At 37.2% G+C, this 26,275-nt stretch overlaps 1 protein-coding gene across 4 annotated transcripts in view; it reads left to right on the forward strand.

Moving 5' to 3' along the window:
* Nucleotides 1–24,587, forward strand: part of ANKIB1 (ankyrin repeat and IBR domain containing 1) — an 89,703-nt gene extending 65,116 nt beyond the window's left edge. For 2 of the 4 annotated variants that reach the window (XM_069006803.1, XM_069006805.1), the window contains exons 7-20: nucleotides 556–644; nucleotides 2,394–2,538; nucleotides 3,836–4,002; nucleotides 8,134–8,222; nucleotides 9,246–9,376; nucleotides 13,413–13,547; nucleotides 14,087–14,173; nucleotides 14,267–14,333; nucleotides 14,689–14,834; nucleotides 15,432–15,610; nucleotides 16,164–16,215; nucleotides 19,223–19,334; nucleotides 20,932–21,065; nucleotides 21,414–24,587. In XM_069006803.1, the coding sequence (XP_068862904.1) occupies nucleotides 556–644; nucleotides 2,394–2,538; nucleotides 3,836–4,002; nucleotides 8,134–8,222; nucleotides 9,246–9,376; nucleotides 13,413–13,547; nucleotides 14,087–14,173; nucleotides 14,267–14,333; nucleotides 14,689–14,834; nucleotides 15,432–15,610; nucleotides 16,164–16,215; nucleotides 19,223–19,334; nucleotides 20,932–21,065; nucleotides 21,414–22,166 (2,286 nt within the window). In that variant the 3' untranslated portion in view covers nucleotides 22,167–24,587. The remainder of the gene's footprint in view (nucleotides 1–555; nucleotides 645–2,393; nucleotides 2,539–3,835; nucleotides 4,003–8,133; nucleotides 8,223–9,245; nucleotides 9,377–13,412; nucleotides 13,548–14,086; nucleotides 14,174–14,266; nucleotides 14,334–14,688; nucleotides 14,835–15,431; nucleotides 15,611–16,163; nucleotides 16,216–19,222; nucleotides 19,335–20,931; nucleotides 21,066–21,413) is intronic. The other 2 variants (XM_069006807.1, XM_069006806.1) reach the window with 2 other exon arrangements.
* The last annotated feature ends 1,688 nt before the right edge of the window (nucleotides 24,588–26,275 follow it).

Raw genomic sequence — 26,275 nt, forward strand, 5'->3', positions numbered from 1 at the left:
ACAATTATATCTTCTGTTGGAGTATTTGTAGTGTAACTTACTCTTCATTTTGATCAAAAACCTCAAAGTCTTTTCAAAAAAATAATACATATGTAGGTTATTACTTAAAATATTTGCTGGTGCTGCACACTTAAACTGTTCCACCTTGATTTAGACCTGACTTTGTAAGATGCTAAACATTTCCTGTAGCCTCTATCATTTCCAAGCTAATTTCTGGCTGTCAGTGAAGCTGATGAAAAATGCAGCTCCCTTTTGTACCTAGAACTCTAACTCTGAGATTCCAGCACTCTGCAGGGTGAAGCACTTCCTGAGCTCAAGGACACTACAAAAAGCAACCCAAAATATGCTCTTTGGATAGGGAGCTATAGAAACAGAGATACCCAATCTTTCCCATTCCTATAGCTTAAATAACTTTTTTTTCTGGATACAGTTAGATTTTTTCCCTTACTAAGTGCTCTAAATTTTTGCTGAGATTTTCCAATATAACTCATTTTGCTAACAATACAAAAAGCTTTAGGGTATTTCTTAACCAGAAGCATTTTTTTTCATCTACAGTGTGACATTTGCATGTGTAATATTTCTGTGTTTGAAGACCCGGTGGATATGCCTTGTGGACATGACTTCTGCAGAGCATGCTGGGAGGCGTGAGTATATGTACTTTTCTATCATTTTAGAAACTTTCATACTTGCTATTTTGAAGAGGAAAGGACAGAGACCATAAACAGCTAATGTTAAAGTAGTGTTTGGGTTTCAAAGAGCTGCTGGTTTGCATCTATCAAATATTCTACTTACTCAAATAACTGTTATTTAGGTTTAGGTTTACAGTTTTACTGTAACTGGTTTAGGTTTACGTAATGTTTGTTTTGGTTCTGACTCAGCAAAACTCCTAAGCAAATGTTTTAAGCTTGTGTGTAAGTAGATAAGCCTACTCTTGATTTGTTCTCTGTGTGTGTGGTGTTGGCAGCATTGGGGTTTACGCTTTCTAAATTAAGCACATGCTTAATTCCATCTCTGAGTTCAGCACGCTAAACTCAGGCATTGTGAATCCATTTCCAATCAGAAAAGCAATTAAAATGCTTTCGTTATGTTGAGGGTTAATAACTGAGGGGTAGATTTCAATTAGAAGTCCTATTAGTCTAATACACTTGTTACTGCATAGGTCAGAGTAGTCAGACGTGGATAATTATGGTAGTATAAATATTAATCATATTTCCCAGGAATAATTATATCTGTATGCAGTGCTTTGTATTCATCTGTGTCCCCATTCAGGAGATTGTACTACTTGAGCTGTACCCCTGTAGTGTCTTGTTAACAGCATCATTTCAGCACAGTTATTCCTACTGCAGATCAGCCCCATTTGTATGAACTCATTGACCAGGTGCTAAGGAAGAGCTTTTTTTCCATATGATCTTTCCCAAGGCAGTTCTTTTCAGCAGCAAGAAAATTGTTAGGTGTGCTTCTCTTGCCTTGCAAATCCCTGGGCAGGATGTAGGGGTTACCAAGAGATCGCTGGTTTGACGTGTGCTTCTTTGGCTGCTGGACTGTGTGTTCTTTGTGCAGGACACAAGGTCCAGCTCAGAGCCACAGGCTCAGAGCCACAGTTCAGTGGCAAGCATTTGTGGTGGCACATCTAGGGTGGAATTCATCTTTCTGAGCCAGTCATTTCTAAGTCACTTGGGAGCATAGCCAGGACTGAGTTATCTAACTCTAAGATACAAATCTAAGATGGGATGAATTGACAAGTATCTCTACCTTAACTGTTAAAGGATCTCAAGTGACTACCTTGGAATAACTGCCTGTCCTTTAAATGATTAAAGTTAGAATGGAATATTCCTTGCCATCCCATTAATAAGTCTGTTACAGCTTTGAAACTAAACAACTGTTAAAGTCCAGCTTTCAGCAGATCTTTGAGCTTGTTCTGTCTTGCATTCTGGTGGTCAGGGACTAAAAAAGTCACCATTTAGACATTTGTGTCCAAGAACAGACCTGGTTTTATTAGAACAGTTGTAGAAATTAATTGCATATTAAATTAATTATTTCCTGGATTAATTACACTTCCATGTTCTGTTTCTGATTTAAGGTAGAAGTAATGCTCTTTTTGTTTAATGTTTAATTAAACATTGTAGAGCTGTCTGATAAATGGAAAGGATGGCAGCCACAAACATAGGGCTAAATATTGCTGATGATGCTCACATTTGAACCATGACAATGTTCTTTATTTTTTTGTTATGCTGTTCATCAAATCTGTAGCTCTTTTGAGCAGATGGCAATAGTTCTTAATCTCTGTTTAAAAAGTGATCATTGTGAATGTCTGTGAACATAGTGTAAAGTACTCAACAGCCTTTTAACTTCTCCTTTTTGTTCACAAATACTGACTGACAAAATTCTGGCAGATTTTTGAATCTGAAAATTCAGGAGGGTGAAGCTCACAACATTTTTTGCCCAGCATATGATTGCTTCCAGCTTGTGCCTGTAGACATCATAGAAAGTGTGGTTTCCAAGGAGATGGACAAGAGATACCTTCAATTTGACATTAAGGTAAATTATCAAACTGTTCTTGTACTCTTGAACTCCTATTTCATTTTATAAAAAGTAACTAAAAGCTTCTGTATGAAATGCTGTAGTATATCTGTAACTTTCCAAGTATAAATTAATAAACAAATACATACAAATATTGGCACTTACATAGCATAATATCAATGTTTGCTATACCACAGAGAAAAAAAGAAAGAACATTTTATGTATTCCTTAAGCAGAAATGCGGTATTTACAGTATGTTAATACTAATGCAGTATTAATAAAATCATTTGATCAAACGTATTTTTGTGACAGGTGATATGAATGTTTTAATCAGTCAGAGTTGTGTTTGCCATCTGAAATATTAAAAGTTTTCAGATTATTTTTACTGCATTCAGAAATAGTACCTGTGTCATTTTAAAAAATAACTAGTACAATGCCTGACATGATTGCTGTATAGGAGGGGTAGGAAAAGCTTGATTTGGTTTTCCTGGGTTTTTTAACGTATTTGTTTTCATCATTGCAATTTGTTTTTAAGAGCAATCTTTTAATTCAGCATTCTTCTTTTATACTAGTGTAGTAATGAACTAGTCTTTGAGAAATGTGCTACATTATCAGTGGTGGTAGGGCAGAAGTAGAGAAATATTTTTTCATTTACAGTACAATGCTTTCTCTGCGACAAGTCTCTTTAATACACAGTAAGATGCAAATTAAATTACCAGATCTGACTCATCTTCAGCATCTTTTATTTCAAGTGACTGGTGATCAGCATAGGTTTGAAGCAAAGTAGTGGAAGTTCCTTTTTTATCCTCATTTATTAGATACCGTTTTTACAAAAGAAGGCCTGTTAAATTAACCAAAAAAGATGGGAAATAAATTACTGAGTTAGTCTAGTTCTGATTTCTAGTTTATTGTGGGGTTTTTGTTTAATCAGTAAGGTTTTCATTCTTTCCAACTGAAAGTATCAGTTTTCTTAAGAAGTGTATTGCCAGTGCGTATATAATAAAGTTAACTGTAAGCCACATCAGAAAGGAATTAACTTGCAGAGATGGAACATTTTGTTTGGAATGTAAGTAATTTCATTCTTAGTGTGAGTCTGAAGTACTGTTGTTACTAAAAAAAAAAAAGCAGACATTAAATTATTCCCTTTCCATAACTATATTTAAAAGTCTGTCCTTGTAGCTACAAGACTGTTCTTATAGTTTTTGGCTTTGTTCCTTCAAAGGAAGATTATGAATACAGATTGTTTTATATCAAGGATGAAATCTGATCATATGTGGTAAAATATTTTCCTTTATTTCTTTTTTTTTCCCCACAGGCCTTTGTTGAAAATAATCCTGCTATTAAGTGGTGTCCTATACCTGGCTGTGAAAGAGCAGTAAGGCTAACAAGACAAGGGTCAAATTCAACAGGATCAGATACACTTAGCTTCCCTATGCTGAAAGCCCCTGCAGTAGACTGTGGAAAAGGACATCTTTTTTGCTGGTTAGTACTGGAAGTTTAACTGCATCTACATAAACTCACAGTCACTGCTATTCCAGGGACTAATTAAAAAGTCCCACTTGGCACCAAGAGTGCAACAGAAATTAGTATGGAATGGTATATGACCGTACTATCCTCTATCCACGCACCAAATAACCTCATGTGCATGAATATTGTAGTATTTTGGGGCACTGCAAAGATTTATAATACACTGGTCAGTTTTGGCTCTGTTAGGTGCAAAACAACAGCATGGAATGTTGTGATGTTCTGCTCTGAGGGTGGAAGAAGTGGGATATTGGAACGGGGATTTTTGTGTCTGGATAGCTGTATAGTCGAAACATGGCACATTCTGAGTTGCAGTGCAGAAAATGAACAATATTAGCTCTTTCTGAATTTTCCTAGAATCACATCAAAGAAGCTGGTGTTTAAATGGGACCATGAAGGACCATTTCCTTCACACATAGCTATTCTGTTTGCAGGATCACTCCAATCTTTGTTTCACTTTAGGTTCAGCACTTTTTCTTTCTGTTATCTTCGACTGAGTTTTAAGATGAATACAAGCTCAAGAAGGAGTAAAAAGACAGATATTTTTTAAAACATCTCTCAGATTGCTGATCTTCAGCACTTCCTAGAAAAAGACACAACAGCATCAACAAAAGTAACAAAGATCTGGCATATTTTTCCTTGATATTATCAGACTGACAATTTATGACTATTGTAGTGGGACATCTTTATGTTCTTGGAAAATGAAAAAGGGTCGATCAAAGTATAGGTATTCAGACAAGCTCAGCAATTCTTCTTTTCATTTTTCAATTGAAACCATGATACAAGAACATTCTAAATCATCAGCTTGATTCCAAATATCATAATTCTTAATGAAAGATGCTTCTGATTTTAGTTCTTTCCCCATATGAATGAAAGGAAGAAGGGGAAAAAAACCAAAACAGACCTAATGAAACAACCACAAAAGCCACGAGGTTTGGGATGAAGTTATTTACAATGCATGGAGAACTCAGAAATAAACAAGTCCCATGGAAACAAACCAGAAAATGTTTTCTACCAGTGAACATACAACAAAACTTGGTAGTATTCCACAAAAAGGTACCATCCTTTCATCCTTGCTTCTGATGACAGACAGAGAATCAATTTTTCCATTAGCCTGAAGGAACCTGAGACCACTTCAGTGTCATATTGACATAAACCTTCAGACAATGGCAGCTTCTGCTTCCTTTACATGGACTGAATGTTTTAGCTCCCCAGAATGTTCACCAAGGGTGAAAATGTCCTCTGAATGACTAATTTTTAGGAGAAAGGGGGTTTTTATGTTTCCCGATAATATTTCCATATATTCTTTTTACATTAATGCTTTGAAACACTGCACAAGCAAATACAGTTAAGGTCTCGAAGAATACCTCATGTTAGCAACAAAATGTCCAAGAAGGCCTTTCCAAAGCCTCTTTTTTCATCCTCATAAAAGTGAATGGAGAGTTTCAGCAATGGCAAGAAAGTTCTGCTAGCAACCAAAGCATCCTGTGGTACCTCAAATCAGAACCATTTGCTAGGGACACTATACTGGTCTTACAGTACAAAAACTCTGTGCATGAGTGAGTTCCTCTGGAGAAAAAGCGTGTTCTCAGTTCAGAGGGTTTTTGTCGTGTGTGTTTAAAGGGGGCTGGCTTTGTCTCTTTAAATTTCAATCAGCACATCCCACAGTCCCGTATTTCTGTCAGTTCTGCAAGTTTTACCCTGGTAATCTACAGCTTAGACATTGTAATAGCAATTGATACTGCATTTAGTAAGAGATTCTTTAGAATTTATGTATTAGAAAACCAACCCCTAGATAGTCATTTACTTTTTTTCAGATCTATAGCCATCCTGCTCATAAAAGCAAGAAAATTCTCTGAGTCTGTTGAGCAATTTTTTTTTTCCTTTTTAATGTAGGAGTAGGAATGTTCCTCTTCAACACAGAGTTCCCTAGGATTTACTCAGTTTTCATTACCCACCACTCACAGCATCTTCAACAAAATGTAATCTATTGTGGGAATTCTATTCCCTTTCAGAAAAAGCACTCTGAATTATTTAAATGTACTATACATTAAAACTGTGCACAAATCCTTCATCAGTTTATTATCAGATCCATTCAACATATTAGAACCCCCTTCATGCGGTTTCAGAAGCACAAAGAAATGTAGCAAGCAGACATTTCTGGAAAATAGTCTTAGCAGGCAGTGCACTCTTAGTTTTGTACCATCAGTCCTCACTCCTTTCATCCTAGATATGGACAAGGAGCAGAGTCTCATTCTGCAGGAGCGACAACTCTTCAGGTGCACTTGGGAAGCCAGTTACAAGTTGCAACAGTGTTTTGCTGTTTTGATTCCGAATGTATTATCATGAGAGGGAAAAAATCCAGAACTACATTCTTCTTTGGTGCTGTTTTTAGCCTTTCCATGAATTTTAACTTGTTGTGTTGAAACTTGCCACAGTTTTAATAAGTGTGTACTGTGCCTTCAAATAAATCATCCTGCTGAGTATTGAGCAAGGCGTCTGGGGAGGCTCATACTGTTAATTGGCTCAGCTGCTCAGTGTTAGTTCCTTTCACTCACTGCTGTCAGGAAGTCTATCCAAAATACAACTTTCATAAAAACTTTTATGAACAGTAGGCTCAATACTCTTCCTCTAGTAAAATGACATCCCAGCATAAAAATCCTTGTGCTGGGGTGGGCTGAGGAAAGAGCTTCTTCCATGAGAAGTTTTTCTTGAACAACTGTTGTGACTATCATATATAGATAGCTATAGAGATAAAGATTTAGATATAGGTATGACTGCACTTCATTAAAAATCCACAAATTTACCAATTTGAAAATATCAAAGACACAAGTCCCTCCTCCCACTCCCCATAGAAATTAGCTTTTAACTTAAAATTGAGCATGTCAATGTTAAATCTTTGCTATTTGCAGTCCTTTCTGGCAACAAATACTAAATACTGTGAGAGGGTTTTGGCACTCTTGAAGTCAATGATTTAAGTGTCCTGCTGTCCAACAGATGTGAAAGGTGTTAGCTTTCAACCAAGGCTGAAATTACCTTATTAAGGACCAGTTATTCATTCCAGTACAATCTTTCCCAGCTAAGATCTTAAGTCCAAACTAGAGATGCAAGTTTAAGCTTTTTTGTTAGCAGACTAGCTAAGGGAAAAAAGTTCAAAACTGTTTCCATAACCTTTTCTTTGTTCCTGAATTCCTGCTTAAAATGTGGACAAGAGCAATCAGAAAAGTATTGATGTAGCTTCTGAACCTGCACTGCAAGAGAGCAGTTCACCATTGGATCTGCAGCAAACTTGTGTATGCTCTGATGCAGCTGGTGCCCATCTGAAATCATTTTCTTTGATATGGCAGATGTCTGAGGCCATTTGCTGCCATTCCAGTAGAAAAAAAGGAGTTGTTACAAATCCAGAGTGCATATTGACATATCTACACTGAAGCAGCATCTGGAAGCGATGTATCTGCTGCCACTGTGTAGTAGTGACTGCCATCCTTAATCTTAGTAGGAACTTCAGGAGAAGCTCAAGAGACTCATTACTCCACTGTGTCCATGTAAATAAGTTCAAGGCCCCATTTAAGAGACTCTGGTGCAAAGAGTAAACATCCATAAATACTTAATGCTGGTGTTGGAGGGCTTCACCTTGTTCTAGATTAAAAGCTTGACTCTTTAACTGAATCTAGTTAAAGGTTGGTTATTGCAACTGAACAGATGCAAGCAATTCTACATAAAATACCTTTCTGCTATAGCAAACTACCTACTTTTGGATAAACTCTGTAGCCTGGTTTACTTTTATCACAGAAACTATACTAGCACCTTCATGGCACTAAAATAGTACCCAGGTATAAGAACAAACTGCAAGCTGTCTGATTTATTTCAGATTGTAATTTTAAGAAACTTCTCTCCTGATCATTAATAATGGTCGTCTATGCTTGTGAGAAGTAGTCTAAGTGTATTTTAAAACAATGTTATTTAGCTGGCTTTTGTTTTCTTGACTTTATTAAATTTTGAGCATCTTTTCTTTTTAGTTTGAGCCAATTTTAATTTTTTTCTAAATCTCTTAGTTATAAGTAATTGTGTATTCACCATCTTTTTCAGGGAATGTCTTGGTGAAGCACATGAACCCTGTGACTGCCAGACCTGGAAGGACTGGCTACAGAAAATATCTGAAATGAAACCAGAAGAACGTAAGAGTCACGCAGAGCCCACAGGGAGGGCGTGGGTGTTTTGTTGCCATTTTGATCTTTCGGTTTTAGACAGATTTTCTTTTAGTTGCATTAAGTAAAAACTAGTTTCAACATTGGTTGAAAAATAGGGTAAAAGGGGAAGAAAATGATATCCCTGAATGAGGGGCTGCTTCACATTTTTAATGCAGCATTATGGTAGACTGTTCTTTGTAAAACATTCCTCCCTGTAAATACATGTGGTTCACTCAGGGTATGCAAAACTCCTTCCCTTCCTTTTAAAGCTTTGTTTCATTAATTAGTCCATTTGTTCCTGCATATACCTTCATTTTACCCTGTCCAGTTTTGATTTTTAGCCCAGTCTGCTCCCGTGATTGAGTAGTGTTCCATGAAGATTTTTATGTGCTTTAAAACTGATTCAAGCCAATAGGGGATGATAATAATAGTAAGGTTGAGGGTGAACTGCAAGGGAGTTGTAGGAGTGTTAATGATATTTAACATTTACTAAAAAAATTAATAAAGGGGTTTACACAGGACAGGCATTTTCTTAATCAAAGTTAACAAAGTAAAGATGACAGCAATTTGAATACATTACTAATTTATCTTGGTTACCACAGTTCAGAGCCTTCCCCGTAGCATGTTATAAATATTTTGGAAAGCACAGAAAATTTTACAAAGAGACAAAATACACCCTACTTTGTCAAACTCTGCCTGTGTTGTTATGTATGTATTTGCCCCTTTATATGTTGTAATTGTCATATATACAGTATATAAATTTGTATAAAAAGAGATGTGTGGAAATAGATAGAAATAATAAGTGTATTAATAATACATATATATGTATAAATTAGAAAATTTAATAATAAAATATATGTGAGAAATACATATTGTGAAAATTTTAAATATTTTGTCAAGAAACAGGGAAACATGCATCATTCCTAATCTGATTGTCACAAAAGATTACAAAGTACAGTTTCAATCTCTCTGTTTTTGCATGTGCCATATCCTCCTGTCACCCTCAAAAAGTTGTGGGAGTGAGTGAGGCCTATGAGGACGCTGCCAACTGCCTGTGGTTACTGACCAACTCCAAACCTTGCGCCAACTGCAAGTCTCCAATCCAGAAGAATGAGGGCTGCAACCACATGCAGTGTGCAAAGGTAAGAAGGACTTATCATGGGATTATAATTCAGGTTTGTATGTCCTGTATATATTTTAGGATCACAGAAGTCCAAAACCTCTGAAGTGTCATGCCTGATAGCTCATGCAACCTGTTGCAAGAATTAGATAACGAACAAATGGCAGGTTACATGTATTTAGAAAATGTTTAATATTTACTGAAATCTGTTTGGCTGACAAGTGTACATTGTAATGATTGAAATTCCATAAACACCTAAGAATAATTGCCAATACAGTAGGAAACTCAAGGAAACAGAAATAATTGATGGTTTAATCGTCATTAACAATGTAGAAGAGAAAGAAAAGAACAGTTTTAATTTGCAGATGTAAGATTTTAAGGAAGGCTTAGCTCTAGTAAAGGTTTTGCCTTACTGTAGTTTTCTTTTGCATTATTTCTCTAACACAGCAACAAAGCAAGAGAAGTTTAGGTGGAAAACTGTAAACAGAAATTCATCAGTAGGAATGACAAGACAGCAAAGAGTGATTCCAAAGGAAATTTATTGATGACAGTAGCCAGAAAATTAGTCACAAGTTTGCACTGTGCTACCAAAATAGAAAAAATATTTTTGCCATGAGTTCAGTATCATTTGAAAATGCTTTTTCTCTCAAGTTAGTTAAAAGCAGCATATTCAGAAAACGGTTTCTTTATGTCAGAAATATTATGTAACTACAACTATAACCCCTTTGAGGAGCATCATTAAAAATAAGAAAGTAGCAAACACTTGACATAGTTGGCCCACAATAGAAGGCTAACAGATTTAGAAAATAATTCTTTCTTTTTCTGAAAATGTGCAGGTCTCTCTCTATTGCTATGCAGATCCCATTTTCTTTATATTGTCACATCTTCTCTCTCTTTCTGTGATACAAATTGAAGATTGGGGCTTTTTTTGGTATCATTGGCAGAAGAGAACATTCTCCTACACTTTGATTTATGCCAGGTTTGCTGGTTTGGGGATTTTTGGGTTTTTTGTATTAAATTATTTTTAAAAGAGCTCATAAATTCTGTACTTCTAAAAGCTGTATAAGGTATGTTTGTTGCAGCTGTTGCCACTGAGCTCAGCTGAACAAAGTGGCTTCAGGCTGGAGAAGACTTTGGCCATTAAACACAGATGAATGTAGATAATTTACCATTCTGAGGCACTGGCTGACAACCAGAGTTCTCCTGTCTTTTTTGATGCTCATAGGCAGCTTGAAGTGTCCTTAAAACAGTCAGATTCTTTTTGTCATGGAGAAATCTCTGCAGGCAGCAGCTGCCTCCCTTCAGCCTGGTGAGGAAGGGTGTCCTCAAGATCATTGCAGGGCTTGGACACGAGAAATCGTGGTCACCTCACTTGTTGCTTCCTCTGCTGCAGTAACAATCCCTGATGGAGCTTCTGCCTTTTTTTGGCAGGCAGGTCTGTTCAAGCCCACTTCATGATGGGCTGTGGCTGCTTCTTAGCATCTAGCATGTGCCTTGGTGTAGAGGAGGATACTCCTTACTCATAAAAACCTGTTTTCAGTACTTAAGCAGGCATTTTCTTACTGTTTTATGAACACAGCTTCTAGCAATGCAAGGCTTACTCAGTCCTGCTCTCTCACTCCACTATGTACAGTCGTTTTTTAACCTTATGGGTACTTTGATTTCAAGGAACAGAAGAGGGTTCATAGAAAATAAATTGCTGCGAGTTTCATGAAACTTGTTAGCTGTATGATGCAGAGACTTAATTTGTACTGCCACCGAGAGAGGCTGAAATACCTACCCAGCTGTTACCTGCTCAGCAATTACCTGCTCTGCTTGGCTCAAACGGTGGCCAGGCAGCAGATGGGATTTGTTAAGCCCAGGTGGTGATGCTACAAGGCTCAGTGATCATAAAGACACATAAAACAGAGCTCAGGAGTTGATCATGAAATAGGTGGAATCATGGAATATGCTGAGTTGGAAGGGATCCACCAGGATCATCAAGTCCAACTCCTGGCCCTGTGCAGGACACCCCAAGAGTCACACCATGAGCCTGAGAGAGTTGTCCAAACACTACTTGAACTCTGCCAGGTTTGGTGCTGTGAACACTTCCCTGGGGAGCCTGTTCCAGGGCCCAACCACCCTGTGGGTGAAGAACCTTTTCCTGCCTTCGAGGAGTCAACAGCTCCTCCCTGTTTAGTGTCATCAGCAAACTCAGTATTCTTTCAAGTCTTGTGTCCAAGGGAAGCCATCACGTAACATGGTTATCCAGCTGTGTGCTGGACATTCTGTCCAGAAGGAGGCTGTCAGTATCAAAAGCTTTGCTGAAGTCCAAAAAGATTACATCACCTGGCTTCCCTTGATCAGCTGGTTGGGTTACCCAACCATAGAAGGGAATCAGGTTTGACCAGCAGGACGTCCCCTCATGAAGCTGTGCTGGCTGTGACCAATGACTGCTTTGTCCTCTGGGTGTTGTTCAGTACTTCCCAGAGTAATCTTTTCCATGATTTTACTGTGCACTGAAGTGAACCTGACAGGCTGTAGTTTCCAGGGTTGTCCTTGCCCTTCAGAAAATGATTTTAGGTTTGGGAGGTGGGTAGAAACAGCTGATGTGGTTTTGAATGTGTAATGAGACTGCAATACTTGGAAGGAGGGTCTGGGAACACTGTGTGAATCTTGGGTTGGAGGAGGCTTTTGGAGATATGAGAGATTTAAAGATAAGTGTAATGGAGTGGTCGGAATGGAGATAATTTGGGAGAGCTGAGATTATTGCAGTAGGAGCATATACACTTAAATTAATAGGAAGTCAAGCTTTATTAGTTCAGTTGCTTGTGAAACAGCTTGTTTCATATGATCTTTTGAATATTTTGTAATGATTTTTTTCTTGTAATGAATAAACGGGTTTGAATGATAGGCAAATGATGCAGTGCATACACACTTAACACACACACTTGTTCTCATACTTCGTTCTCAGCACTTCCTATCATTTTTTATAAGCCAGCAGCTTTAAAAAATGTTTGAAAACAAGAAGGAACAGCACAATAACAAGAGGAAATATTCTAGTCTGCATTGCTTTTTAGAAGAAAATCAGCACTACTGATTTTTGAGACAAAATTAGCAAAAGTACAATACAAGAATTAGATTTCATTTCTTCCTGTAATATATCTAAGTGATTGTATAAAATAACTACAGACAAACACATCTGGTATGGAGTAGATATTCTTGGAAAGGTTAAACTTATCAAAGAGAGAAGAAATGCAATTTAATTTATCAAATGCCACTAATAATACCCAAGGCTTAATATTAATTAATGTAAATTTTGTTTCCTCATCTATAAGACAGATAAAATAACATGATTCACCAAATTGTGACGTCTTTTGCTTATCCGTCCAAAAATAGCTTCCAGTTATTTTGAAATTAACTGGCTGAGAACTCAATGCTGAATTGAGAATGTTTAACACAGTTTGATCTTCTCTGATGCAGAGAAGCCTGCATAAGTCACCTTACACCTCCTTGTAAGGTGTTACCTATTTTGAAAGCACTTCAGTCAGTCAGCTCAGAAAAGGCTCACTGGAAGTAATCACTCATCAGAGTCTATGTTCAGACCTCTTCTCTCTTGGCTTTAGTAGTTGTTATCAATATTTTGTATCAAGAACACCACATGACATAAACACCAGTAATCATGTTCTTCTAAGTAATATTAGGAAAAAAAAAATCACTCTTTCTCATTAATAGTTTCTGTGTTATTTAAAGAAATGGGACTGTTTTTTTAACACTAATTAAAAAAACAGGCCTGAGGAGCTGTATTTACCATTTCATTTATTTCATCCACTTAAAACTTAACATTTAGATCCAACACAGTCTTATGATCAAAGGAACAAAAATGATGACTGACATGGTTTGATATGATTTGAAAAACAGATCTCCTTAGTAAGTAAAATAGGAAGGAGGCTCCTCAAAAATGTTTTACACTCAGAATCCTGTTAATTAAGTTGTCCATAGATGAGTAATGATGCCTAACTGCAAATCTAAGACATTTCAACTTTTTTTTTTTCCTTTTTCCTGTTTTTTTTCTGAAGTGCAAATATGACTTTTGCTGGATATGCTTAGAAGAATGGAAGAAGCACAGCTCTTCCACTGGAGGCTACTACAGATGCACTCGCTATGAAGTTATTCAGCATGTAGAGGAGCAGTCCAAGGAGATGACAGTAGAGGTAACAAATGAATGTGTATGTTTGAAAAATAGCACTAAAGTTGCAATTCTCCATTTAGGGTAAGTTTAATCAAAATTCTTCCAAACCAGAGTTCCAAATGGAAAAATACACCCTTAAACATATCAAAGAGACAGAAAGAAAGCACTGCTTATTTGTGGATACGTAAGATTTCTGCCTTTGACTGTGCTAACAACCACTGGTGACTTTACTCAAGTCATTTTACTTCTCTGTGACATGGTTTCCTTTTGTGAAATGAGCAAGCTGGTCCTGTAATTAGCTGCTGTGCACTACAGAAGACATGCCTTAATTCTGGCTTTTGGAAAGTTGCTTTAAATAGCAGGCACTGACAGTGTATCAATTCTTTGGCTGCAGTATGTGCAGCCTTGTGAGTGTCTCTTACGTGGCACTCAGCATTGTGTACAATACTTTATATATAGCCTGAATAGAAACAGTTCATTATCTAATTATATCTAATGGTGATTGTTGTATTAAATGATAATATTTATTTTGATTTCTTTTGTTTCCCCATTATTTTCCAGGCTGAAAAGAAGCATAGAAGATTTCAAGAGCTTGATAGGTTTATGCACTATTATACAAGATTTAAGAACCATGAACTTAGCTACCAGGTATGGGTCAGCCCATTTTTACTGATGTTTGTTTCTGTTTTATTAATCGAAAAATAATTATCTAATTGTACTTTATTTATTTTCTTTTTCCAGTTAGAACAGCGCCTTCTAAAAACAGCCAAAGAAAAGATGGAGCAGTTGAGTAGAGCTCTAAGTGGAAGTAAGTGCTGTGATCTATGTCTTTGATTTGAAATCACATCAACACTGATATGGCTAAACTGTTCTTTTTTGGATAGAGCTCACATCAGTCTGCTGTGTACTCTCCAGTACTAGAATTTGTAAACATTGGATGAAAGTTAAAAGTACAGTGAATCTTGCCTATTCCAAAGCCTCAAGAAGGAAGTAGCATTAGTAAGGTTGAAGCTAATGTTCTGTGCTTATTTCTTTTAGTAAGAACACTGTGCAGTCACTGAGAATTTGCTGCTCTTTACTTGCAAAATATTTAACTGATATGCACAAAAGTAATGCTGACATCAGCAGGAAAATACTTTCCCAATGCTTGTTTCATATTGCAGCTGAGGGAGGCTGTCCTGATACCACATTCATTGAAGATGCAGTGCAAGAGCTTCTAAAAACTCGCCGCATTCTTAAGTGTTCTTATCCATATGGATTCTTTTTGGAGCCTAAAAGCACAAAGAAAGAAATATTTGAACTTATGCAGGTAATACATGGATATATTTTACTTTCCTAATGGGACTTTTTTTTTTTATATTAGTTATTAGTGTCTTTTTGCCGTTTTTGTAGTAAAAAACTGACATACCTATTTTGTATTTATAACCAAGTTTGGAAAAGTAGCATATTTTTTTATATCACTTTGCAAAGGAAAAGAATAGGGACAGATGGAAGGGGAAAATTAGAAAATTTCCTGTTAATCTGCTTTCTGATGGTAACATTTTACCTTCAGCCTTCATCTCCTTCTCTAGTTTCTCTTTTCTTTCTTTCCCTTCTGATGTGCCTGACATCTGAGAGGAGGCAAAATTGGGGGAATACCTGGGACTGCTGCCTCCTTTCCTGTCCCTTAGGTCTCTTGAGGATGCTCAATATTTCAGAGTGCAGGGAAATCCTGCTCCAAGCTGGAGGACAGAATGTAGGTCAGTAAAAGTGTAGGCTCTGGGGCAGATATTTTGGGGTATTTTGGTATTTCATAAGGTATTTTCAGGAAAATGGATATCATTCTGCTCAGTATTTATTGAGAACAGTTCTTCCTGATTTGAGTGGGCCTGTAAAACTGTTTTTTCTGTATTGTTAACTATTGCAGACAGACCTAGAAATGGTCACTGAAGACCTTGCACAGAAAGTGAACAGGCCTTACCTTCGGACGCCTCGCCACAAAATCATCCGAGCAGCTTGTCTTGTGCAGCAAAAGCGACAGGAGTTCCTGGCCTCTGTGGCCCGTGGTGTTGCTCCTGCAGACTCTCCAGAAGCACCCAGGCGCAGGTAATCCACCCAAAACACTGCACAAATCAGAAAAAGTTCATTTGATAGCTGCCAAAGTGGGTGAATCCACTGCTGTTCTCTGACTATGAGGTAGATGCTGAGTGTGGTGGCTGTAAATCACTGTGATAGTGATATTTTCTTGGACGTTTGATCCTTGTGGAATTACAGCCTTTGGGGAAAAACGTATTTTTCTTTTTGAGGATCACTGCTCTGTGTGTTGCAACCTAAATTGCTTCCCCATTTGTGATATGTTAACAATTAAATGTCATGATTTCCATTTCACTTTCTTCCATAAAGATTGTCACTAAATCCCTGGTACACTTCAAAAATCTCTTAAGTATTTGCTAAACAGATCAGGCAGTTCTGGAATAGTCGACCATTTAACTGTAGGGTTTCAAAATTAATTTTGAGTCAAGAATTAAAAGGGAAGACTTGTTAAGTTTAGAGAGCTACAATCGCACTAGTTTTCAGATTTCAATAGGTTTTGAAGCTCTGGAGGTTGTTCAAATTTGTTCTACTTCTAAATTTGATGGTATATCTTTCCATTTTATAGCTTTGCTGGTGGAACATGGGATTGGGAGTATTTAGGATTTGCATCCCCCGAGGTAAACTATTTCTTTTTAATTTTTTAAAATTTAGTTCTGCATATGCTAGAAACACAGGTATGATCACAATCTGCATGACAAGCTTCCTTATCTTGAGTCAAAGCATTTCAAGTTGGTTAAGCTTTCCATTTCATTTATTTCACAATAGAAGGAAATATATTCGTAGCTAATTGTGCAATGACTCTAAACAATGCCTCTAATATGGATGTAGTTATCTAAGGTGGCATTAGACACACTTACTTTGCATTCATCATTTTCTAAGTACATAACCAGTTTTAAAATGGAATATAAACTGTTGTCTGTGCACTGGAGAACCTTAAAGTAATAAATGTATGAAATTATGTAGGTTATTTTTGAATGTCAAATGCCATTAATTTCTGCTACTTTTTAAAAAAAATTAATATTCTACGATCTTTATATGGGAAAGAGTAAGTAGTTTTTGAGACTCTGCTCTAAAAAAATGAGAAGCTTCCTGTAAAGCTTTCCCTTATCATCTTAATTTTTATTTAATGTTTTGAGAACATTAGATTAAAGCATTCAGTCAGGAAGGAAACTTGATTTCAACATTTCCTTGTTTGCTGTTTTCTTTCTAGCTAGTCATTTTTAAACATCCTAGAAAACTCCATGTACTTTTTCTATATATTTCCTTTGCTATTGTTGGTGAGCATCACGCTGGTGAGAACATGGCTCGCTTCTCTACAAAAAATCAGCTGCTTCTCCTGTCCAGTTCCTTTAGTTCTTTTGAAATAATCCCACATCTGATAACATCAAACTCATTGTGATCTTACTGTATCATCAACGGAACTGGTTATGAGAAGAAGCTGGTAAGAAATGTGTTAAAAAGCTGTTTAGCAGTAGGTTCAATTGCAGCTGTGCTTAGATGATCTGCTTATGAGTTTTTATGATTTGCCTAAATGTGGCACTGTGTGATGCAAGTTGGTTTCTTTGCTATGTAGCCATCACGAATACTTGCAACCACCTATGCTAAAGGAATTTTGTAGAATTAATAATGGTCATCTTTGTTTATTTTAGTGAATTTCACTGCAAAGTATTTTATGTAAAGCTGTACTTTTACTGATAAATAGTAGAATGACTGTGCATAGCAGATTATTATAGAAAATGAAATCTTAACTGGTTTTAGCAAGGAATGCTGGTTGTTGTAGAACATGATGTGAAATCAAGATGTTCCTACCCAACAAAATTAAAACCTCTTTTGCTCAATGTAGAAAATTGTTCTATATAATAAGAAATAAGGTTTCGTAAGTGGTAATTAAGATCTCTTTCTAAAGGTCAATAAGCAACCAAAAATTAAATGGCTATTGGTAAAATATATTATTTTATTGCAAACAAATGATTGCTAAGATCTGGTATGATGAATAAATCTTTGTGTTCAGTGATCACTTCCCGTGATTCCTTTTCTGGTTCAAAATGATATGTATTTTTTAAATAATTCAGTTATACCGTTCTATATCAAGGTTTGATTTTCTGTTGTTTGAGGCACCACCTTGCATTTAGAAAACCCCTGAGATCCCTAAAAGCTGGAAGAATATTTTAGAGAAGAATCACTTCATGTTTTCCTTGTTTCTTTATGGTGTTCCATAGACTAACAAGCGTATACTACTAACTGCTGTCAAAGACAGAATATTGGGCTAAATGGACCTGTTCTCTGGGCCAGTAAAGCTACTTCTTGATGTTCTTACAATTTTCATGGATAAAAATCTGCCCATACTCACAATTTTGTGACTATTCTTTTTGTCTTGCATATGTCTTTGGTCTGAGAAAGTTCATGGAAAAAACATACTCTCATGATACCATCTACATTAATAAGGTTATTGTGTAAGAGAAATAACACTTCTGGATTTAAGTTTTAGGTACTTTAGATGATGATGATGAAGAGTTAATATAGGAAAGGAAAGCTAATGGTACTGTTACCTTTCCCAATTCATTTTGCCAAATGAATCCTTTGGATCAGATTTCCCTACTTGGACCTCACAGAAATAAAGTACAGTATTCTTTTCTAAAGAGAAGAGCAAGTACCTGTGAGCATAGTTTTACTGCCTTGTGTGAATGAATAACTGAAATTAACACAAGGTGCTACCTACACAGTCAGGTTCAGTGTCAGTTGGACATACCAGAAAAGATACCTGGAAATTTCCTTTCAAGCATAAAATTAGTTCCTTCATATTAGGAAAGATAGGCAAATTGTATCTAAGTATTAAGATAATTAACCCTTGGGATGTTAGCTTGATGTGGTCAAGAGTCTTTTCCATAAATGCTATATGAACTAAGTACACACAGTATGAGAAAATACAGGCTGCAGGAGTTCAAATCTGTATGGTATGGCTCATTAGCAGCCTGAGTTAAGCAAAACTAGAGGAGACTTGTAATTCATGGAATAAAAATCCATCAGACTGTCCAGTAGAAGAGTGTCAGATGTGGCTTAAGAAGTTCTGGAGCCATAGTGTCCTGGAGGCTGGGAAAAGTGTATCAAGTCCCAGGGCATGTCTGCCAGCTTTCTGTAGTCTTTTGAAGGTTATTTTGTACTGACAATTGCTGGCAGCAGAGATTCTGAGATAATCTATTGGTCTAATTTACATTAATTGTTTTTATGTTCTAAAATCACTGGGTATGCATTTATTAAAAAGTGTGTCAATATGTGCATATATAAAGTTTGGCATCAAAGATTTTAAACAAGAAATGTGTTCTTGGAATTGTTAAAAAAGGAGATTGCAAGTATTAAAATGTTGGTAGTAGTACATCTAGTTGTTGTTTTTTTGTTTGTTTGTTTTTTGCTAATTCATTGTTTTATAGATTTAGGATTACCTTGGATTTTTTTGTTATTTATGTTAAGCGTTGCATGATCCAACTTGCAATTCATTTTTCTGAAAGCGGGTGATTTTATAATAAACATATAAAATCACATATTTTTTACAAAAATGTGGTGCTTGTTACTCAGAAAAATAGTACTGCATGCTGCCCTGTGTTTTGTAACCTTTGGTTTATGCAGGAATATGCTGAATTTCAGTATCGGAGGAGGCACAGACAGCGTCGACGTGGAGACATGCACAGTCTGCTGAGTAATACTCCAGACCCTGATGACCCCAGTGAGAGTACATTAGGTACGGACCTGTCTGGAGCTGCCTTTTTTCTCCTCCTGCTTCAGAAATTGCTGGTAGTGACTACAGTGTTTGTTCTTCTGTGGATACACTTTAAAGAAGTTTCAAATACATTGCTGTATTTTCCAGGATACAACATAAAGGCTTGTCTCTGCAGTTTTTTTATGTGATCTTAGAAGTGTTGTTGGTTTCACTGTGGCTGCTGCTGTTCATAAAGAGAAATGCATTGATCTTCCCACTAACAACTCCTCAGCTGTCCAGCGCAGGTTTGCTTTACTGAGGAAATTCTGAAGGTCACTCGTACATACACCAGCTCTTATACACTAATGAAAAGAACCAGTTGTGCATAGCGTGTAGAGTCTACAGGTCTGTGGAGGAGAGTCACAAGGCTGTATTCCAAAACTGCTGTATTCCAAAAGGCAGCCAGGAAAGAAACTGGCCTGAGCTGTGACTTGCAGAGTGCTGCTCTTCCGAGCAGGGCTATGGCTGGTAGCGCAGCCCCGTAAGGTCTCTCTGTGACTTGTCTGTCTGGGCTGGCTCAGTTCTGCCAGAACCTTAGCGAAGGTACACAAATAGCTTGAATCCAAATCTTACTGTGACACTGTTTCTGCAGAGCTGCCAGTTTGTGTGCTCAGTCTCTTAGCCACGCTGCACAAACTCTCACTGCTGTGTCTCAGGAACTTAACACATAGCTTGTTCTTTAAAACCAAAAGGAGAAATCCTTTATTCAGGAAAAGGATCACATGCATCGTTTATTTTAGAAAAAGTAGTCAAAATTTTTGTGAACTTTGGTTCTTCCCTATTACAAATAAAATGCAAAACCATCTTGTTAGTTCAAGGACTAGATTTTGATTGAAAACTTGGATATAGTAGTGATGGCCAGTGCGCACTGTTAAAGCACGCAAGAGAATATTATTTTATCTCAGTCTATCACATTTTGAGTTTTGGAGTGGAAAATCCTGTTTTCCAAAGTCAAAAGATCTACATTTATTTTTATTACAGAGCAGTTTTTTCTGGAAACAGCATCTTACTTCTATTTTTTGTTGGTTGTTTCAAGAAAACAGCGATGTCAGTAATTGCTGAACTATTCATTAATGACTCTACTCTTAATTGTGGTGTACTTTTACAGTAAAAGTTATTACAGTGTAATGTTAACATTACAGTTGAGGTTTTGTCTTTCCAAGAACAGAGAAATGGGCAAACATGGTTTGTAATCCACCTGTAAATGCATTCTGTATTTGTGTCCACATGCAGTCATTTTCAGAGCTTTCCATAAATCATGTATCTGCCTTAGGAGCACTTTGCCCCTTCTGCCCATGCTCCCAATGGCATAGCCCATCCTTTCACAGAGAAGGGTATTGAGGGCAGAAAGGCGCAAATGAGCCAGGCAGTCACTCCTAAAACAGTGGGATTGGCGTTTTACCACTGTATAAGAGCTGCTGTGGCAGGAGTGGTTTGGATTATTTCATTCAGAGTGAATAAAGGAGTAAAATTACACAACTAGAATCCAAAAGGAAGGGAGAGATTCTGTCAGTAAATAATAGTGGAGGGGGCTTCCTCGCTGGTTCTTCAACCGCTCTTGTTTTGATTACCCAAACAGACACTCAGGAGGGTGGCAGCAGTAGAAGACATGGCACCTCCATGGTGAGTTCAGCTTCTATGGGTATTCTGCACAGCTCTTCGCTTCATGACTATACCCCTGTCAGTCGCTCTGAAAACCAGGATTCTCTTCAGGTATCTCCCCTAATCTCTTCTCCATTCTCTCTGCTTTGCTTCCTCTCTTCTGCTCTGCCTTTCTGTGTCATTTTGTCTCTGCAAATTTTCTTAATTCTTCAATGAGAAAGGGAGAATCTAGGACAATAAATTACACATTCACACCGGTAAGAACTGCTAAACAGTCACTGACATGACAATAGTCACCTTTTAAATTGTGTTGTCAGCTCTGTTGGTAAAAATTGATTCTGATAAAGGACATGTAGGAATAATGAATGAATTTCAGATTTGAGCCAAAATTACTTTTCATCCAAAATATGTAACAAGATGCAAGTTTTATGCTGAGAACAACCTTATGTATTTCCACAGGCTCTGAGTTCTCTGGATGAAGATGACCCAAACATCCTACTAGCTATTCAGCTGTCATTACAAGAATCTGGCTTGGCCATAGATGAAGAAACTAGAGACTTTCTAAATAATGAGGCATCTTTAGGAGCAATAGGTACCTCTTTGCCTACAAGACTGGACTCAGCTCCCATAAGTATAGACAACCCAAGGGGTGCTTTGAGCAGCTCTGAGCTGCTGGAACTCGGTGACAGTCTGATGAGACTGGGTGCAGGCAATGATCCCTTCTCAGCCGATCGTCTTCATTCACACCCCTGCAGCGAGACAAGAAGCGGATTATACTCAACATCAAGCGATGCTGATTCCAGCAGTCAAGATCCCAATACCAATGAAAATCTACTTGGAAATATTATGGCCTGGTTTCATGACATGAACCCACAGAGTATTGCTCTGATCCCCTCAACAAGTACGGAAACAGATGAGGAGTTACAGCAACCCAGTACTGAAGATGGGTCAGCAGGGCAACCAAATCTTACAGACACAGGGCTGGAGCCTCAGGAAGAGCACGCACTGTTTGAGGATGCACTCAAAAACGAAGGCAGAGGAACCCAAACAGAGGAAAGCACTTCTGAAGAAAACGTTATTCCAAATGAAACAGTATCACAAATTGGCGATAATAACAGGGAGGTAACAAGCACCCTAGATGCTTCAGGAGAGAGTTCAAGTCAGACTCCTCAAACCTCAAAGGAATGGACTGAACATGTGCATCTGGTATGAATAAAAACTAAATCTGGAGTAAAAGAATGGCGGTGACAGATGGTACAGTATGTGGAGTAAGCATTATGGAGGCTTTGATCCACATAATTGCAGCTCAGTTGTAACCACTGACGTAACAACGGATATTTAGGAGTTCTCTTGAATTGTAGTTCTTCATAATAATGTGAACCTTTCAAGGAATATCCTTTGCATTTAATTAGGTAGTATTTGCCTTTTTGCTCTCAAGAGAAAGGAATAAGTAGGTTGTATTCCACATTCCTAATACAATGCAGCATCTGTTTAGCCTTAGGTTGATGATCCTTGACTTGAAACTACGGATTAAAGGCTTACACTGATTATTTTGGTTGGTTTTCCTAAGAAATAGTTTATTCCAATTTTTAGAACTCATTATTTCACCAAAATAACATCTAGCAGTTCATTTGCATTTTGGTTTTCTTTTCCATAATTTTTCCTTACTCATTTTTCATTTTTGTTAGCAGTGTGAACGGAGGTATTTAATGCTTCTCTGTAGTACTGCTCCAGGAACAAGTTTTAGGGATATTCTTTCCCTTTAAAATCAAAGATTTTTTCATGTCTATTTACAGTCCAAATGTGCCAAACTGTGAAAAGTTAACTGGCAGTAGCCTAATGAAACAGTGCAGTGTTACTCTATCCAACTAATCCCACAATTCATAGCAGTGAAAGAAACCACTGGGTAGCATTGCTTCTCTAAATTTAACTGGCATATGTTGCCATGGTGACTGCATTTAATTAAATGTAGCCTGTATCTTAAGTTAATAAAACCTAATGCTGCTGTTAAACAGTTATTTTAAATATTAAAATACAGTGAGTTAGCAATAGCTATGCTGTATTTTAAGAGACACTTTAATGGAAGTGCAATCATAGTTCTTTGTTTTCATAATTCTACAAAGCATTTTATGCACTAATAGTGCAATTACTTTTAATGATAACATTTTATAAAAATATAGGAATACAGAATTTTCATATATTAGCCAGTCCCACAATTAAAAGTTCAGATAACACATCCTGCTCAACATGTTACGGTGCCTTTGCCTAACCCAACTGGATAGTTGCCACAGTTAAACAAGTAATTCAAATTCAGTGTTTGTTCTGGAGTAACTATGCTATTAATTGCAAAGACCTCCATAAAACCACCCATGGCCTTGCCTTTACAGTAAATAACTAAACGTTCAGTCAGTGTTTTTGCATATACAAAACACTACTAGGTATTTGTTCAATTGCACAATATTCATTTGCTGTGTGATTACTGTTTAGTGTAAGAAAAAAAAATTGAAAAAAAAAAAAACCAAACCACAAAAAAACCTTTTCCTAGTTGTTGTACCGTGAAAAACAAAAATACTGGTTTTAGATTTGCTTAAAAGCATCAATCTACAGTTAGTGAGATACAATGGTACAGTATGTAATTACAACTAGAATAAGTTGTTCAAATGGCTGTTTTAATTACATATAATCAAAACTTTTCATAACATGAGCAAATTACATACACTCCATTTTAAGTTTTGCTTAACTGTTACCAGAGATTTGTTGATATGATATAAAAGTTTATTACTACTGAGTGTGTATAGGCAAGTCATGATAGCAAAGTTTATGTATTGATTACTGTGAGTTCAAGTGAGTGTTTTGGTAACTAATTCATGCAAACCAGCTTTGGAACCTTGAAGTTATGAGGTTCATATTAGTAAAAAATGAAATAAGAATATTTCACCCTTACCCCATAAAAACCTTGTCCATTTTTCAACCATCTTTAGAGAGAATGAATTAGAATAGTCTAAATAATCTTCCAACTTTTCCCCTATCCACCCTAGTCCTGACATATTATTGAGCCTTTGAAAAATACCTCTAGGTATAAAGTCCTTCAACTAAAATGGTTCTTCATGAACTGTCATCATGAATTGGTCTTAAAGTTAACTCACATAGCTTCCTTGAATGGTAATTTCTGAATAGAAAGATTCTCACAAAAAGATTGTGTATTGCATTGAGATGTCTTGCAAAGTTGCAGTAAGATATGTAAGAGTGCTCTCTGTGAAGATAGTGAAGTTTGTGGGTTCTGGTTTTTTGTAACTTGGTTAGGTTGTGCAGTATATCCATTGTTTCCGTGTTACTCTTATGAGCATGAAATTAGCCTATTAAATTTGTATTTTCTTGGTACTTATTTTAACACCATAGTCATTGACTTTACAATTCAAAAATAAAAGTTTGGCAAGACTATTTTGTAAACCTGTTAATTTTATAATGTAAAAAATTACTCTAACCTTGAATTGTTACTTGCACTTTCATAGTCTATACTTGATACATTCCCACTTTATATACAAGTAGGATACTACAACCATGTAGATGTTTGGCCAAATGAATGCTGTTAATAATATGTAAAATTCTTTGATTAAACATTTATTACTTAAACTAATTCTGTTCTGTCTTATTACATCTTAGACTTACTGTAGCAGATCCTTGAGACTGCTGACAAACATTTTTAGGATATGTTCAGTCCTGTGCCAGATTAGTTGGACACCACATAGTAAGGTGAATGTTTTGATTTGTAAATATAAGGTACCATCATTAAGCTTTGAAAAAAAATCTAAAATAGAATTTGTCTTAATTGCTACAGCCATATTGTGCACTTGTTCTTTGTAGAGCAATGCCTTGTCACTGCAAATAGTGGTGCTAAAGAGGGGGGGACTGATTTTTGTGAAAGATGCTGTTAATTGGTGTCACTTAAGTGCCACTTAATATCCACTCTCCATTGTTACCAGGAAATTCCAGAGTGCCTCTGTTACATTAACAACACTAAACTACTTCGTTCATTGTTACAGTCATGTCATCAGCTTCCTCCACCAAGCATGCCAAGATTGTGGAATCACAGACTGGTTTGGGTTGGAAGGGACCTTAAAGCATGTTGTTCCAATCCCCCTGCCTTTCACTAGACCCAGCTGCTCAGACCTCCATCCAGCCTGGCCTTGAACACTTCCAGTGATGGAGCATTCCCAGCTTCCTTGGGAAACCTGTTCCAGTGCCTCAGCACCCTCACAGAAGGCCACTGTAACACTCAGGGGGGTTGGTGAGAATAGAAGTGAAAACGTGGACACAATGATAGGTGGTTTCTTTACAGGCAATTGTCTGGCTCAAGAGACAGCTTTAACATACTTTGACAGAACCAAGTACTCGTGGTCATTTTATGTCATCTCTGCCACTGCTTTACCTACCAATGTCCTTCATGAGGGCCAAAAGCCAAAGACCTCACAAAATCCAGGGTTAATTCTTGACTCTTCCACAAGCCTGAATGAGTAATTAAGACCCAGAAGCTGTAAAGACAGATGCATGTTACTTATGCAAGTAATAACTGATGCTATCTCAAGAATAGCATCAGTTGTGGCTCTGGGAATTAAGGGAATAGAAGCTGCTTTTCTCACAGGAGAGCTGTTAAGTACAGAACCTTAGAACAGATCCATGTGGAAATGCAGAGTGCACCAGTCCATCAGAGTCATATGAAATTTCATGCATTTACAACACAAGTACTTCTGAAGAAGCACTCCAGGTGCATCCTCTGCAGCTGACTGTGGAACAGTGACACACATAATAAGAATAAAGGATTCCTCAGCTGTGAACCAGCTGACTGTAGGATAGCAGTAAGAAGCTAGGAGGAAGCAGTGCAATTAAATCCACTGCAGAACAATTCAAGTGCTGAAGCAGGAAATGAGCAGTGTGTGTGGATGTGCATCACTTCCAATAAAAACCACTCTCACCAAGAGCTCCCAAGACGAAACAGTTCTGCACTGACAGCCAGTGTATCTCTAACACAGTCCCCCTCCACAGGTGGAGCCAACATTTTATTTTCTCCCCTTCTTTGTGGTGTCTACATTGGAAGTTTCACAGAGCAGGGATGGGCTCTGATGACTCCAAAGGGCAGCCCCTTCTCTTATTGGGGCAAAAATAAAATATAGTGAAAAAACACATTAATTGGAAGAAAACGTTTACTCTGCAACTTTAGCTGAGCTTACACTATGCAAAATGACTCAGCTGCATCAGGCACTTCCAACCAGGCCACAGGCTGAGTCAACCCACTTCAGCTCCAAAGAGAGGCTAGCTCTGTT

This window comes from Aphelocoma coerulescens, chromosome 2, assembly GCF_041296385.1.
Source record: "Aphelocoma coerulescens isolate FSJ_1873_10779 chromosome 2, UR_Acoe_1.0, whole genome shotgun sequence".
NCBI lineage: Eukaryota > Metazoa > Chordata > Aves > Passeriformes > Corvidae > Aphelocoma > Aphelocoma coerulescens.